Source organism: Onthophagus taurus, chromosome 3 (genome assembly GCF_036711975.1).
Source record: "Onthophagus taurus isolate NC chromosome 3, IU_Otau_3.0, whole genome shotgun sequence".
Lineage (NCBI taxonomy): Eukaryota > Metazoa > Arthropoda > Insecta > Coleoptera > Scarabaeidae > Onthophagus > Onthophagus taurus.
This window is the reverse complement of record NC_091968.1, coordinates 20,902,119-20,918,512: the sequence shown is the minus strand read 5'-3', so window position 1 is coordinate 20,918,512 and position 16,394 is coordinate 20,902,119. Positions and strand designations below refer to the sequence as shown.

Sequence of the window (16,394 nt, the reverse complement as noted above, 5' to 3'; positions counted from 1 at the left end):
AGAGGAAAAGACATCCCTTGGGTGCCTAATAATTTTGAATCACACTAAAGATGATGAAGATGTCAATAAACGGATTCAAGAATTATTCAAAAATATACACAACTCATCCAAGAAATTATCTTACGTAGTCGAAAGTTGTTTGGGGTATAGTTATTACGTAAAGAACCAAGTTAATTCTGGTGATTGTTGCGTTTTTACTAAAATTAACGATAAAGAATGTTTGACTCGTGACGAAATATTAGAACATATCAAAAAGAAGTCTTTACGTAATATGTGTAATGGGAAAAGATTGTGGTATGGGGAAATATTTACACAACGCGTTTTATGGAATGAAAAAGACCAACAAAAAGCGATGCTGATTGTATTTAGGCATTGTTTAGGTGATGGTCCATCCCTAATAGGTTTAGCCAACAAATTTGCAACTCCCGAAGAACAACCAAAACCTACAAAACTCGATCCAAAATATACAACGAAACCTATATTTACACTAGATGACGCTTACATTTACAGAAACTTTTTAAAACTTGAAAAAGATGGGGAATAATTTGATGAAATAATAAATAACGAACGTCTCATTGCGTTTTATATAGAACGTAGTATCAAGTATGTTCCGTTAACTAAAAAAATTAAAAATAAACTCGGATTAGGGTTTACTGAAGTATTAATTGCGGGGTTAATAGCTAGCTTAGAAAAAGTTTTGGATAAACGAGACAAGGAATTCAGTACATGCACAGTGGCTGTGGTATTTAGGCCAATCGATGAAAATTTAGTTGGTATTATTAACGGAACGTACGATTATAACGATCTTACAAATAATGCAACGGTAATTGCGATAAACGCACCTCTCACCATGCAAAAGAAATCGACGATGATGGATCGAATTAAATTTGTTAGGGAAGAAATGACTAAAGCTAAATATTCCATTGACGGAATGGTAAGTTAAAAGGTTTGATCATTTCTAATTCAAAAATGTTCCAAATTTAAGGAGTTTTATTCCATTTGCAACACAGCAAATATAATGCCTGCTTCTATACTAAAGTATTTCGTTACAACTATCACGAATATAACATCGGCAATAACTAACGTTGGAGGTTTGAAAGCGGGAAATCTAGCAGGATGTAAAGTGGAAGCAGCAATTCCTTTTATTCCACAGTTCTATAACTCACGTAAGTCGGTGTTTATTATAGCATAATAAATCGGATTAATGAAATAAATATTTTTGTTTAGGTATTCTATTAACAATATTTACGTATGATGATCGTTTTCACTTGTCATTAGCTACAAAAGAAGGTGTTATGCATAGTGGGGAAGAGGTTCAAGAAGTTCTTGACAATATTTTTTCTAATATTGATAAATTAAGTCACGAATTAGACTTAAAGTTGAATTAATTAATAGTTTCAATAAATAAAAATTATAAAAAAACTAGAATTGTTATGATCTTAACCTTATTTTAAAGGTAATATGAAAATCTATATTTTTGATTGCAAAATCTGAATCTATGGACAACGAGGCTAAAAAAGATTCTTGAAAGACTATTTAAGAACGTTCAACAAACAAAATCCAGATAAGGTACAACCGGTGACCTGGGACATTGGAAAGAGTTCTGAAAGGTTCCGACCATTCGCAACATTAGGTATTAAAGCGATTGGCCTATAATTCGAAAAGTCTGATTTGTCACCTTTTTTACACAATGGCCTTACTAAGGTTCTTTTCAGGTGGTGTGGATAAGTTGCAGAACCAAATGACAGGTTTATAATACTACTTAAAGGTTCAGCAAGATAATCGACGCAAGCTTTTAGAACAGAGATCGGAACTTCGTCGTAACCAACTGTAGACGTATTATTTAAAGACATTATGACTGATTTTACTTCACCCGGATCAGTCAGATAAAACGCAAATGATCTCTTTAAGTCGATATTTGTTTTTATAGTTTTGTGTACTTGTAGATTAGTCATTTTACCAACCGCTATATTGGCAAAATAAATATTTATTGCATTTAACAGTTCATCATTACTTTTATAGTTGTTTTGAAAATCACATAAATCGAGATTTTCAGATTGCTTATTTTGTCTGAGCGTATTGATGGTATTCCATGTAGCCCTTACTTTATTTTTAGCTGTTTCTATAAAATTGGTAAAAACAGTATATTCTTTATCAATTTTACCCATTAACATTCCTTCATATAGTTGACGCTTCACACTCGTTTTGTTTTTTATTTCTTTTGTTAACCATTTATTAGTAGCCGATTTAACATTCATTTTAATTAACTTTTTCTCTGATTTTTTAATTATGCAATTACCGTATTTTCTCAAATGTAATCCGCACCTTTTTTACAAATTTTATGTGCTCTAAAATCAAATGCGGATTACAATCGGGTGCGGATTAGATTCGCAGTCGTATAGTTGCAATTTGGAAAATAGTAAAATAAAATCATATTATAACAATAACACTTTATTAAAGGTTTTAGAACGATATTTACATTTTTATGTATCATTTTCTTCTCATATTCCGTCATCTTCGGAGCAATACAGATCAATTCGGATTATACAAAACTTCTTAAATGATGTTATAATGTTGTTTTCAGGGAACGTTTTCCATGTCGCCTACACTCACTGAGCAAGTTCAGAAGCTCCTTTAATTGCTCCCGGTTTTGTTAATTCTCGAGGTTGTTAATATACATTTACATACACAGGTTGCAGTATGGATGTTATTCCACCAGGTATTATTATTATGACAAGAAGTCTAAACCAAGGGCAATCAGTCTATGATTAATTAATATCCTTATTTAATAATTCTCCTGGTCTAAGACTCCATACTTGTCTTAATCATTCCATCATCAGCTTTTCCATTATCCATCCTTTTTGTTGTGCCCTAACTAGGATGTCATTCGGGAAGTCTTTCAGATTTCAGAATGGTTTTTTTCTCAATATGACAAATGAAACCATTTTTTCCCTATCACTTGTTACTGCTAGCATCAATGTTATGCGCAACCTCTGCTTTCCAGTGTGTAATTGGGTGGCATATCCAGATATACTACCATTTCGTTGACATTTACAGTTTGAGACAAATTGAAATTTTCTTGAAAATCATTTTGGAGGAGCTTTTGGGAAATTGTAGTTCTGCGCCTCAACGATAACACCATTCGGCGCATAAATCCCACAGTCCAACCTTTGCTAGTATTCAAAATTTTTTAGTCCCTCCTATCGGTTTTCTTAAGAGAACTAGAAAACTGCCTCGTCAATTTCATGAAATCGTCTCTCCTTTGGCCCGGTAAATTTTTTGTACGATGCCTCACAGTCTGCAATAGGTACCTTGTCTTTCCGCAACAGCCGCAACGTTACTCTCATTAACAGCAAAAATTGTACCAGCTTTTCGATTTCCTTAACGCTAACTTAATAACATCTCTTTAAACTTTGCTGTATAGAAGAACCTTTTAGATTTTTGCTACTTTTTTTTTATAATTACGCTATTATATGTATAATTAAGCAGACACCACCTTCGAGCTACTACGAGGGCAGTATGTGAACGGCATTCGTGCTAGGCATTACTATTTATTTTTAAAATTATATTTATTTTCCAATTTTTTCTGGCTTGGTAAATTTAAAGTCTAATCTAATAAAAACTCGTCGTAAGCAAGGTTTCTTTAGGTACATCAGCGTCAGTCAACAGAAAAAATATATATTTATGGTTAACAACAAGCATCGCATCGTTTTGGTGTTGTCGAATTGCTCAAAGAAAGATGCGGATTACATTCGCAAACTAAATTTTTTTACCACTATGCATTTTTAAAATCGGGGTGCGGATTAGATTCGAGTGCGGATAAGATTCGAGAAAATACGGTATGTATTACATCTATGAACTTGTCATATAACTCGTCAGTCTCTTTATAGCTAGTATGTATTTCAGCATGTATTTCTGAGAGAATTGTATTGCTAAATATACGTTTTTTTAGCATTTTTACTTGTGTGTTGCCATCTATAGTTGTTATTGGAAAAGATATCTTCTGCGCTGTATGATCGGAAAGAGTTGAAATGATTACTTCACTGTTACAACGTTCTATGTTCACATAAATATTGTCAATAAGTGAGCTGGAATATTCAGTTATCCGTGTTAGTTTGTTGATAGTTGGTCTAAGATTGTGTCGGTTAAGCATATCTAACAATCTGAGAGTATTAGTATTTCTATTTTCTAGATTTATATTTAAATCACCAGTTAATAATAATTTAGTTCTCAATGTTTGCGGTGAACATTCTAATAGTATGTCCTCTAAAATGTTAAAAAAGTCTTCTATATCCGATTTTGGTGATCGGTATATACAGATAATCGTTACTTTTTGTACATTTAATTTTATAGCACTACGTTCAATAACAAATTCTTTACTTTTTTCTTTTATATTCATCAGCTCCGTGTACTTGAGATCGTTACGTACTAGTATACAGCTGCCTCCATGTTGATTATTTACCGTTGAAAATGTTGAAGCCACTTTATAACCATCTACTAGTATTACTTCATCAGCTTTCAACCAATGTTCAGTCAAAGTTATTACATTTACAGTGGTATCTAAGGATTCTACGAAAACAAGCAGTTCATCAATTTTATTCCGAATACTCTGAATGTTCTGATGAATCACTGTGAAAGTAGTTGTTATAGATACATCGTGTTCTTCTATGTTGGGTGGGATCTTTTATAAATCATTTCTACAAAACGACTTATACGCACTCCTGATGGCCATAGCGTTGGTTTTTTTGTTTCATTTTGATATTCTATAGGTACTGACTTAAGCTGTCAGTAGTGAGGAATTAGCGTTTTTTATATTATTTTTACTAAGATATTCTGTTATAACAGTTTCAGTAGTTGTAGTTTCAAAACCACATATATGAAAGTTAACATATTGTGGCGTTCCTTTTAATTCAATATCAGATGCCGTGTCGAGAGTTATATTTAACATTGACTTCCTTCTTGGTTTACGCATTACTGTTGTAAAGGGTGCATTTTCTTGTTGTAACGCATTTATAATAATAATAAGTTTATTGCCACATAGTTAATACAAGAGAAAAATAATATATATGTATACATAAATGAATAAGTAATGCATGTTGACAAAAGGTCAGTTTATCGCCAAAGGCGATGTCTTCCAAAAGACCCAACCAGCAACGTATGTAAAAAAAATCAATATGGCTATATAAATAATTCAACATTTAAGCAAAAAGAAGAAAAAGAGCAAAGAGGAAAAACAACACAACGAGTACAGTTGATAGAGAGGAAGAGAAAGAAAAAGAGGAGAGAAGCAGGCGATATCAATAGTTAGATTCCGATAATTGTAATGATAATAGATAATCCCTTAAGCAGACCTTAAATGTCAGAAAACTACGAGTGTTGCGTATTTCCATGGGTAAACTATTCCAAAGCTTTATAGCCTGCACCGTGAAAGATCCATGATATCTCTCGGTGCGATGAATGGGAAATATGAGTAACGTATCAGACTGTGCTCTAGTAGGCAGACCGTGAGACGACATGAATTGAAAGTTCGTGTACAAGTATCCTGGGGTCCGAGAAGAAAGTATCTTATACAGCGTTGTCAGTATACGGAATGATCTGCGCTTTTCGACAGTCAACATTTGCAGGTGATTACGATATTGCGTAACATGGTCGTACTTACCCAGGTCAAAAATAAAGCGTAGACAGTTGTTCTGCAATCTTTCTAATTTGTTACGGAGGGTAATTGCCAGGTCGGGATACACAGCATCAGCATAATCTATGTGGGGCAGTATTAATGAGTAACAGAGATTACGACGGACAGCAAGGGGAAGAAAACAACCAAGTTTACGTAAAGAATGAAAACAAAAATAGACCTTCCTACAAACAGACTGAATCTGATACCGCCAAGACAGCGCTGAGTCCATTGTCACCCCCAAGTTTTTGACCGTATTGGTGAAATGTATAACATTGTCACCGAGTATCAGTTGCGTATCATTGGAAGAGTAAAATTTTGTAAGTAAAGGTTTTGAGCCGAATGCTATAGCTTGCGTCTTGGCAATATTTAAACTCAGGCCAAAACATTTAGACCAGTGAAGTATCCTGGACAGATCATCATTAAGCCGCGCCATGGATACCGGGAGCTCATTCATAGTTGTTGATGTATAGATTTGAAGATCATCCGCATATAAATGATAGTTGCATGAAATGAATTTGGTAACACTGTTTATAAAAATTGAAAAGAGTAATGGACCCAATACACTTCCCTGAGGCACACTCTTTCATGGTGTTGAACTTTCCGACACTCATTTGTACACATTCTAGGTGGTAATTGTGACCACAATTTCCGCGACAAGCGATATAATCAGAATTTCTTTGTATGTTTTTACAACAAAACGCACATTCAATCGCCATGTTGATAAACGTCAAGTTAACTCTAACTAAGTATGTTAACTGTATAATTTGTTTATTGTAGACGCTTTGTTATAGGCGAGATCTGAATAACTAGTCTTTATTTGCCCATTTTCTGACTTTAAAATATTCTTTGTCAATGCTTTGACAGGGTATAGGTGGATTTGGAACACTCTTGGAAAGCATCTCCCACCACAATAACAACATGTCAACATCAATCCCATTTCTGACAACATTACTGTTACAAACATCACAATATGTACCTTCACATCTGTACCTTTCTGAAGTACCTGATTTAAGCTGTTTCTTGATTCGGCTTTAAATTGTTGAAAAGGCATACCCAGGATTTTGTAGCACCTGCACTAAGGCATATTTGACAAAACAATCTCATATTTGCTGGCAATTCTTTATGTCAACGTACGGATCCTCAACGGAGTCCCTGGACAAGTCGGTTTATTGATGAACATGGTAACAAACGACTGTATTAAACAAATTGGTTTGGATGGTAATCAAAGATGTTCTTATTTTAATGTGCCATAACAAATTTTTTATTTTCCTTAAATATCGTTGTTATGATTTTTAATATCAAACATAAATTTAAAAGAATCGTATTTCAAGAACGAATGGAGAAATCATGAAATAAAGAACATTTTCACACATTTCCTGAAGATTTAATGTACCATAAATAATTTTTTATTTTCCATAAACATCGTTGTTATGATTTTTTAAATCCAACTCTGCATGTTTTAACGAATTGAGGTATCATCACGAAATAAAGAACATTTTGAAGCAAATTTGATGACGAGTTTTTACATCTGTGTATGTTTAATTGTCATAACCCAATTAATGGAAAAGCCCAACTACATACCAACACTTTATGCAGAAACAATGGGGTCAGCATTAATTCGAACAAAGGAGAAATAGTCACTTTCACTCGGCAAAGGGACAACTGAGAGCAACTTCCATTGAAGGCAGAGCTATCAACCTGAAAAAACCAAATTGAGGAAAAATGCCATCATGACTAACCAGCTCACTGGGACTACGTAGCTGTAATCAGACGCATGGACGCCTATGCCTTACTGGTTTGGTAGGACAGGTTTGGTGGTGATAGCACAAATCCAGCGACTAGCTTGTCTTAATATAACAGGTGCAATGAGATTTTGTCCAACGGCTGCTTTTGAAACACTACTGCTTTGAAGTGGTCTCACACCACTTCATCTGTATATGTATACAAACAGAGGCAGCTTTAAGTGCCTTGTCACTGAAAACTTGCTCTTTACTCAAGTTGATGGAGGGCAACCTCAGAGGACATCTCGAAATTCCACATGCCGATGTTCCACAAACAATAGGGACTAAGTACTTAGTAACATTTGTAATTTTCACAGTCCTTTATCCTGTTCATACCTTCTCTCATTGTTTCAAACTTCTTTCTCCTGCAGATGATCTCCACAAGTTGCTTTCTGGCATACTTTACCTTGCAGTTAGATACTAGACTTGATTCTTGTGGAAACCTTCTCCTTATCATCTTCACCACGTTCTTAAACTCCACTTTTCTTCTATACTCTTACTCAGAAAACCCTTAGTCGTATCACCTCAACCATTCTAGTCTATCGGACATCAACACTACAGTGAAAATTTCCCAACTAAGAAACTAGATCAATTCTTTGTATTCTTCCTGCCCGTGTAGGCTGAATATTTGTTATAGGAAGAGAGAGGTGAATTTTTTAAACTGTGTCATTTTCAATAGTGGACTTAGATTGTATTTTCCTAAAGAATATAAATTACAACACATTAGATTTACCTAGATTCTGCCTATCTACGCCCTTGGATTTGATGTAAAAGCAGAGTGATGATTTTCTGAACAAGCGTAATTACTGAACTTGAAATTGCAGTACTCTGACACTAACTTAGATAGCTCGGATAGATTTTCTAGCACGCCTCTTCCTCATTGGCAATCTAAGTATGGTTTAGGAGTAAAGTTTTCAGAAGTAAACTTATATATACATTGTCAGTCTGCCGACAGGAGACTACGACAACGCACTGAAGATGCCAGGAGAGATCTTGGCGAAACGTCTGCCCCTTTCCAAAGGGAACCAACAGGAAGAAAAATGCATGCGTGAAATCCTGCTCTTCATAGTACCATTGTGTGTTTGTGTCTTATAATATTTCTTGTCAAATGTCAGAGTCAGAACTTTAGTCATTAAAGAAACAACTTTTAGTCCAAGGTACTCCGAAGAAGAAAAAGAATAGGTCAGCGGAGAAACAGCATGCTTCGACCTAATCATAGGGAAAATATTAAAGCAGCTTCCTAAAGAAGGTACTGTCATGTTAGTATACCTATTCCTGCACTATTTCTTGTTGTCTAGTACGAAGCTCTGAAATGTTAACATCATACTTAACCAACAGACTCTTTAGAGTTAAACAAGAGGATGCATATTCAGATTTAAGAAGAAGTGGAAGTTGGAGTGCATCAGGAAGATGTCCCTAAGCCTTCACTCTATGTCCTGCATACCACTGATATAGCAGATACCACTGGCAACGTTTGCAGCCGATGTAGATCAGTGCTACATCAGTGCTACGCAGTGAGATGTAACGTGACAGCTATATGAGGACGCAATGTATGTACTTAGGCATGACACTTGACACTAACTTGAGGCGAAAAATTTTGGCTAAAAAGAAAATGGAAGAAATGGGCATGAAATTTTGATCATATAAATGGCTAATAGGAAGACATCACTGTACAACAAAACTGTCGTATACAATTAGGATCTTATAACATTGATGTTAAAATATTTAATATTATATACTACAATTAATATACTACATTAAACAAACTATTTAGAAAAAAGTTAAAGCTGTAATCTATCCTTAGTCCCGGCGTGCATCAATTTACTTTATTATCTCCATTATCCCCCCATCACGATCCCCTTAGCATTAAACAGACATCTTACCTTCCTCCCCGCATCTGTTTATAATACTAGGAGTAAGGTGGTTCTTCCCTCTCTTACTCGTTCGAGCAATATCTCATAATAATAACACCGTAATAGCATTAAGGCACTAGCCACCAGTTCCTAGTACCCACCCCCTTGGTGTTGTAACTCAACCTCGAGGCATTATCCCCAACCGAGTAAATCAAGGGGGAAGAAAAGAACTGTAAAGTTTCACTGTTTTCTAAGCGGTTTTATTTTCATTTAGCAACGTTAAAATTAAAACAGCAAGATTTTGAAACACTTAAAAGATAAAATAGGGATATTAAATTTGAAATTGCCGATTCGAGAATTGTTACAACACATTGCAAGAGAAAGACGTTTCCTATTTTTGGTTTTACGACATCGGTCCGAGTTACGACTCCTCCAGGCGAAATGAGCCCGGAATTACGCTGTCATGTCTTTTGAATTTAGGGTCGCGGGCGAAGTTATGTCCTCGAGTGTCGATTTACGGCGTGCTCACCACTTCTGTACGGTTTCCCCTCCGACCTCCTCACAACCATTCGAGAAACTATCATTTCTATCCATCTCTTATCTTTTATTCTCTTCGTATCGTGGGGGCATTTTTCCTATTATAAAGGGGGATAAAGAAAGTATATAGATAAGGTTTCATAAAAATCTTATCTATGTATGAAATATCCTGAAATATTCAAAAATATTTTAAAACAATCTGATAGAAAATCGGAGAAATCAGTCCTTATCTACTATATCTTTGTAAAAGTATAAAGTCTCTTATAGGAAGACATTAATCCTCACATTGCCGAGGTCGCTTGCGGGCGAGGCGCTAGATTTGATATATCTACACAAAATCGATAGATTTGGACGGTCTAGCGCCTCGCCCGCAAGCGACCTCGGCGATTTGAGGCAAAATCGTTCCTCATATTTCTTTGTAAAAGTATAAATTCTCTTATAGGAGGAAATTAATACTCACATTGCCGAGGTCGCTTGCGGGCGAGGCGCTAGATTTGATATATCTCCCCAAATTGGACATATTTGGACGGTCTAGCGCGTCGCCCGGAAGCGGTATATTCAAAAATGGTATATTATTTATGAAAAAGAATGATAACGATGTAGTGATTAGGGTGAGTACTGAGAATGACTTGATCCGATTGACTGATGCGTGTCCAGTGGTCTAAAATTTTCTTGGTTAAAACTGTTATTGTTGTATCATTAGTAATAATAGTATTATTGTTGTAAAAACTTCAATACACTAGAAATGGAAACCATAAATGATATCAATTCTTTTAATACACAGTATCACACTAGTCTTAAGTTAAACCATGCAATGAAGATTTTGCATCAAAACATTCGAAGCATTTATGGAAACTGGGACGAATTAAGGGTTAATTTGAAACAATTAAGCACAGATTTCGAAATTGTATGCTTAACAGAAACGTTTAGGGTACCAGACTGTTCTATATTCTTTCTGGAAAATTACGATCTCCTTTATAGCGAAGGTAATATAAATAAAAATGATGGGGTCATAGTATATATTAAGAATTCCCTAGTTACACCTGGAAAATAACAAATATTGATGTCTGTAGAGTAATTGAGATAAACATTAGGGGTTATAATGGTGGGCAATACACTTTGACGGTGATATATAGACCACCCTCCACTTCACCTGAAGACTTTGTCAATGGATTGTGTGATGGACATATTTTAATATTCAAAGTTACATAAATTATTGTTATTATATAAGTTGCCAATTAAACAGCAATGCACCTCGCCATCGGAAGTGTTAAGTTACACTTTGGCCATGGGAAGTGTTAAGTTACACGTTGGCCATCGGCGCGCGATTACAATAACGCTGAGCAATAGAATTGTTGGCACAAATGAAATACATAATTAGTCAATACATTAGTATTCGTAGCCACATAGATTTAACGAACACAATAGACATGTAATAACTAAAATAAATTAGTATTCTTAAACTAAAACGTGTTTAAATATTGTCGGAAATAAATATATACACCCTAACCACCTGGAGACCCAAATGGGGTCAATACAATCGACAGAATACTTAAATTTGACAAAAACTCTTAAAAATCATATTATAATACCTAAATACCTAATACCTAAACCTTCTTAACGAATGTAATTTCGTATTGGTGATTAATAGGTGCACTCGTATTCAAAACACAAGTAGAAGTTGTATCAACCACATATTTATTAAAAGTTCAGGAAAACTCGACAATACGTACACTAGTGCTACTGTCGATCTGCATATAACAGAGCATAAGTCAACATTGTTATACATAAATTTAGAATCCGGCGGTGAAAGATCCAAAACTAAACTTAATCAAAACAGAAAGGGCGAGGCGGTAGATTTGATATATCAACACAAAATCGACAATTTTGGAGGATCTAGCGCCTCGCCCGCAAGCGACCTCGGCGATTTGAGGCAAAATCGTTCCTCATACATCTTTGTATAACTATAAAGTCTCTTATAGGAAGACATTGATCCTCACATTGCCGAGGTCGCTTGCCGGAGAGGCGCTAGATTTGCTATATCTACTCAAAATCGACAGATTTGGATGGTCTAGCGCCTCGCCCGCAAGCGACCTCGGCGGTTTAATACGAAATCGTTCTTTAGATATCTTGATAAAGATACAAAATATATTATAACAAGATTAATTCCCAAACCGCCGAGGTCGCTTGCGGGCGAGGCGCTAGATTTGGTTATTCAACACGAAATCGTCCGCTTGGAAGATTGTAGCGCCTCGCCCGTAGGCGACCTCGACGATTTGAGGCGAAATCGTTCCTTATATATCTTTGTAAAGGTATAAAGTCTCTTATAGGAACACATTAACTCTCACACCGCCGAGGTCGCTTGCGGGCGAGGCGCAAGATTTGGAATATCAACACAAAATCGACAGTTTTATAGGATCTAGCGCCTCGCCCGCAAGCGACCTCGGCGATTTGAGGCAAAATCGTTCCTCATATATCTTTGTAAAAGTATAAAGTCTCTTATAGGAAGACATTAATCCTCACATTGCCGAGGTCGCCTGCGGGCGAGGCGCTAGCTTTGGTATATCAACACAAAATCGACAGTTTTGGAGGATCTAGCGCCTCGCCCGCAAGCGACCTCGGCGATTTGAGGCAAAATCGTTCCTCACATATCTTTGTAAAAGTATAAAGGCTCTTATAGGACGACATTAATCCTCACATTGCCGAGGTTGCTTGCGGGCGAGACGCTAGCTTTGATATATCAACACAAAATCGAGAGTTTTGGAGGATCTAGCGCCTCGCCCGCAAGCGACCTCGGCGATTTGAGACAAAATCGTTCCTCATATATCTTTGCAAAAGTATAAAGGCTCTTATAGGAAGGCATTAATCCTCACATTGCCGAGGTCGCTTGCGGGCGAGGCGCTAGCTTTGATATATCAACCCAAAATCGACAGTTTTGGAGGATCTAACGCCTCGCCCGCAAGCGACCTCGACGATTTGAGGCAAAATTGTTCCTCATATATCTTTGTAAAAGTATAAAGTTTCCTATAGGAAGACATTAATCCTCAAATCGCCGAGATCGCTTGCGGGCGAGGCGCTAGATTTGATATATCAACACAAAATCGACAGTTTTGGAGGATCTAGCGCCTCGCCCGCAAGCGACCTCGGCGATTTGAAACAAAATCGTTCCTCATATATCTTTGTAAAAGTATAAAGGCTCTTATAGGAAGGCATTAATCCTCACATTGCCGAGGTCGCTTGCGGGCGAGGCGCTAGCTTTGATATATCAACCCAAAATCGACAGTTTTGGAGGATCTAGCGCCTCGCCCGCAAGCGACCTCGACGATTTGAGGCAAAATTGCTCCTCATATATCTTTGTAAAAGTATAAAGTTTCCTATAGGAAGACATTAATCCTCAAATCGCCGAGACCGCTTGCGGGCGAGGCTCTAGATTTGATATATCAACACAAAATCGACAGTTTTGGAGGATCTAGCACCTCGCCCGCAAGCGACCTCGGCGATTTGAGGCAAAATCGTTCCTCATATATCTTTGTAAAAGTATAAAGGCTCTTATAGGAAGACGTTAATCCTCACATTGCCGAGGTCGCCTGCGGGCAAGGCGCTAGCTTTGATATATCAACACAAAATCGACAGTTTTGGAGGATCTAGCGCCTCGCCCGCCAGCGACCTCGGCGATTTGAGGCAAAATTGTTCCTCATATATCTTTGTAAAAGTATAAAGTTTCCTATAGGAAGACATTAATCCTCACATTGCCGAGGTCGCTTGCGGGCGAGGCGCTAGATTTGATATATCAACACAAAATCGACAATTTTGGAGGATGTAGCGCCTCGCCCGCAAGCGACCTCGGCGATTTGAGGCAAAATCGTTCCTCATATATCTTTGTAAAAGTATAGAGACTCTTATAGGAAGACATTAATCCTCACATTGCCGAAGTCGCGGGCGAGGCGCTAGATTTGATATATCAACCCAAAATCGACAGTTTTGGAGGATCTAGCGCCTCGCCCGCAAGCGACCTCGGCGATTTGAGGCAAAATTGTTCCTCATATATCTTTGTAAAAGTATAAAGTTTCGTATAGGAAGACATTAATCCTCACATTGCCGAGGTCGCCTGCGGACGAGGCGCTAGATTTGATATATCAACACAAAATCGACAATTTTGGAGGATGTAGCGCCTCGCCCGCAAGCGACCTCGGCGATTTGAGGCAAAATCGTTCCTCATATATCTTTGTAAAAGTATAGAGACTCTTATAGGAAGACATTAATCCTCACATTGCCGAAGTCGCGGGCGAGGCGCTAGATTTGATATATCTACACAAAATCGACAGATTTGGACGGTCTAGTTTCTCATTAAGATTGAGATTTTTTACGAGTTAAAAGAAAAAGTAATTAACCAGAAATCCTTTTTAGACATCTTCCAACAGAGAGATAAACGATCGGACTAATTAAAGATTAATGAAATTGAACCCAAGATCAGTTCTAATTGAACGCGCAGGCCATCTGTCACTATCGAATCACCCCCTTATTGTATTTTCTGGGTCCCAATAAGACTGGGAGAGAAAAAAAGGAAAAAATAGAGTTGGTTATTTGAATTTCGAATAAGTTCAAATAACCGGTTCAAATAAAGCCGAAAATCGAGGTCAGAGGAAGAAAACTTATATATTTGGAGATGGGCGCCTTGAGATAAATTTCAAATTTAAAATTCCCGTTTTTTAAATTAAAACATAGCCGGCCGACGAGTTCTGTTTTCCGGTGACAGGGGCTTCGAAGATTCTTCGTTGGGTCACACAGCTTTTATTCTCTCCTTGAAAATCCGATGACAGTTTAATATTCTCGCGACGAGTGCCGACTTCGCCACCCGACCACTCCCCGAATCACCCTCATAGACCCCCCTAACTAATCAAATTTTGGTCGCAAATCTCTTCTCCTGTCGTCTTCTCCGCGCTGTCCTAATATAATGCGCCAAATTGGCAATCTAATAAAGAAGTGTTTTAACGATGTTAAGGGGCGAGGACACTTCATTACGGATACTTCTCTTTTACTTTGTTTTTGTACACAACTCGTTTCTCAAGTTGAGGTTCTTAATATTTAATTTTTCATGAAGTACGAAACGAGTTTCTAAATTGGATATTATTACTTTAGGAAATATTTTAAAATTAAATTTTTTTCGATACAAATTTTATCCATTAGTTATGAAAAGTTATAAATGACGTATACCTCTACAATAATAAATGCATTAAACGGAATCAAATCGACAGGTGCTGGAGCTGATGAAGTAAATATCATATTTATTAGAAAATGCCTTCCGGACTTATTGTGAACTCTTGTCTTGAGCAATCAGTATTTCCCAATCCGGTTTTTGACCTAGTTATAATATTATTTCTGCCTTATTAAAGTAACTGATGATCTCTTGAAGGCTTTTGACAAAATCACCCCTATTACATTATATTGGTTTATCTGATTCGGCAGTGTCGCTTATAAACAGCTTCTTATCTGGCCGAGTACAGGTGGTGAGATTGGATGAGGAATTTTCGTGAAGACTGATGTGCCTCGAGGATCTTCGTTAGCTCCGCTACTATTTACTCTGTACACCTCTCAACTGCCCAAATGCGTTGGACACTCGTCAGTACACATGTACGTCGAAGAAAGCACACTGCCTTGTCGTGTACAAAATTAAACGCAGATCATTTAGCACTCTCGGAGTACTTCGTCAAAATCGCACTAACACTTAATGCAACCAAACCAACAGTTTACCATCTCATAACATTAATGCTTCATTGAATGGTGAGCGACGGATTGTGTCTCCGGAGGCAAGAAATTTGGGAATAGTGTTTGGAAGGCATATGCAGCTCTTCGGTGTCTCTAACGACACCGTCGGGTACTTAATCCACCAATAAAAGATTTATATTAAAAAAATTTATTGGCTCCAACACTAACAATTACAACATACAGAACGCGAGAAAGTGAGTTATTACAATTTTTTAGTGATAATGAAGAACTGGTGTACTGTAATGATATTGCGAAGCTGCTTCTAGACATGAGTTTAAAAGAATACAAACCTACTGAGTGGTGCCTTTTTATTGACAGTTGTAAAAGAAGTTTAAAATGCGTCTTACTGCACAATGGAAATAAATTTGCATCAATTCTAATTGCCCATTCAACGAAACTCAAAGAAGAATATGAAAATGTAAAATTAGTTTCAGAAAAAATTAAATACTCGGAGCATTGATGGCCGATCTGTGAGGATTTGAAAATGGTTAATTTTTTACTTGGTCAACAAAGTGGATACACGAAATACCCTTGCTTCATTTGTATGTGGGACAGTAGAGCAAAGCAAGTTCATTGGGAACAAGTTGTTTGGCCTGTAAAGAATTCTTTAACTGTCGGTAAAGCCAATGTAGTAAGGGAGTCGTTGGTGAGAAGAGACAAAATCATACTTCCACCATTACATATTAAGTTAGGAATGATAAAGCAATTTGTAAAAGCGTTGGACAAGGAAGGAGATTGTTTTAATTACATTTGTAGAAAATTTTCGAAGCTTAGTATGGAAAA

At 36.8% G+C, this 16,394-nt stretch overlaps 2 protein-coding genes across 2 annotated transcripts; one reads left to right on the top strand and one right to left on the bottom strand.

Annotated features, from left to right (window-relative positions):
• The first annotated feature begins 555 nt into the window (after positions 1 to 555).
• LOC139429518 (uncharacterized) lies at positions 556 to 1,388 on the top strand. The gene is made up of 3 exons (XM_071195289.1): positions 556 to 934; positions 986 to 1,166; positions 1,228 to 1,388. The coding sequence occupies exons 1-3, from the start codon at positions 851 to 853 to the stop codon at positions 1,386 to 1,388; spliced, it is 426 nt and encodes a 141-aa protein (XP_071051390.1). The 5' UTR covers positions 556 to 850.
• A 144-nt stretch (positions 1,389 to 1,532) lies between these two features.
• Positions 1,533 to 2,258, bottom strand: LOC139429517 (uncharacterized). The gene has a single exon (XM_071195288.1). It carries the CDS (start codon positions 2,256 to 2,258, stop codon positions 1,533 to 1,535), a length of 726 nt encoding a protein of 241 aa, XP_071051389.1.
• Between the last annotated feature and the right edge of the window lie 14,136 nt (positions 2,259 to 16,394).

What these genes read in the sequence shown, in the direction of transcription:
- LOC139429517 (XM_071195288.1), bottom strand. Translation starts at nt 2,258, where the DNA reads ATGAATGTTAAATCGGCTACTAATAAATGGTTAACAAAAGAAATAAAA.
- LOC139429518 (XM_071195289.1), top strand. Translation starts at nt 851, where the DNA reads ATGCAAAAGAAATCGACGATGATGGATCGAATTAAATTTGTTAGGGAA. An exon ending in AATATTCCATTGACGGAATG is followed by an intron (nt 935 to 985) that starts GTAAGTTAAAAG and finishes TCCAAATTTAAG; the next exon opens with GAGTTTTATTCCATTTGCAA. An exon ending in TCCACAGTTCTATAACTCAC is followed by an intron (nt 1,167 to 1,227) that starts GTAAGTCGGTGT and finishes ATTTTTGTTTAG; the next exon opens with GTATTCTATTAACAATATTT.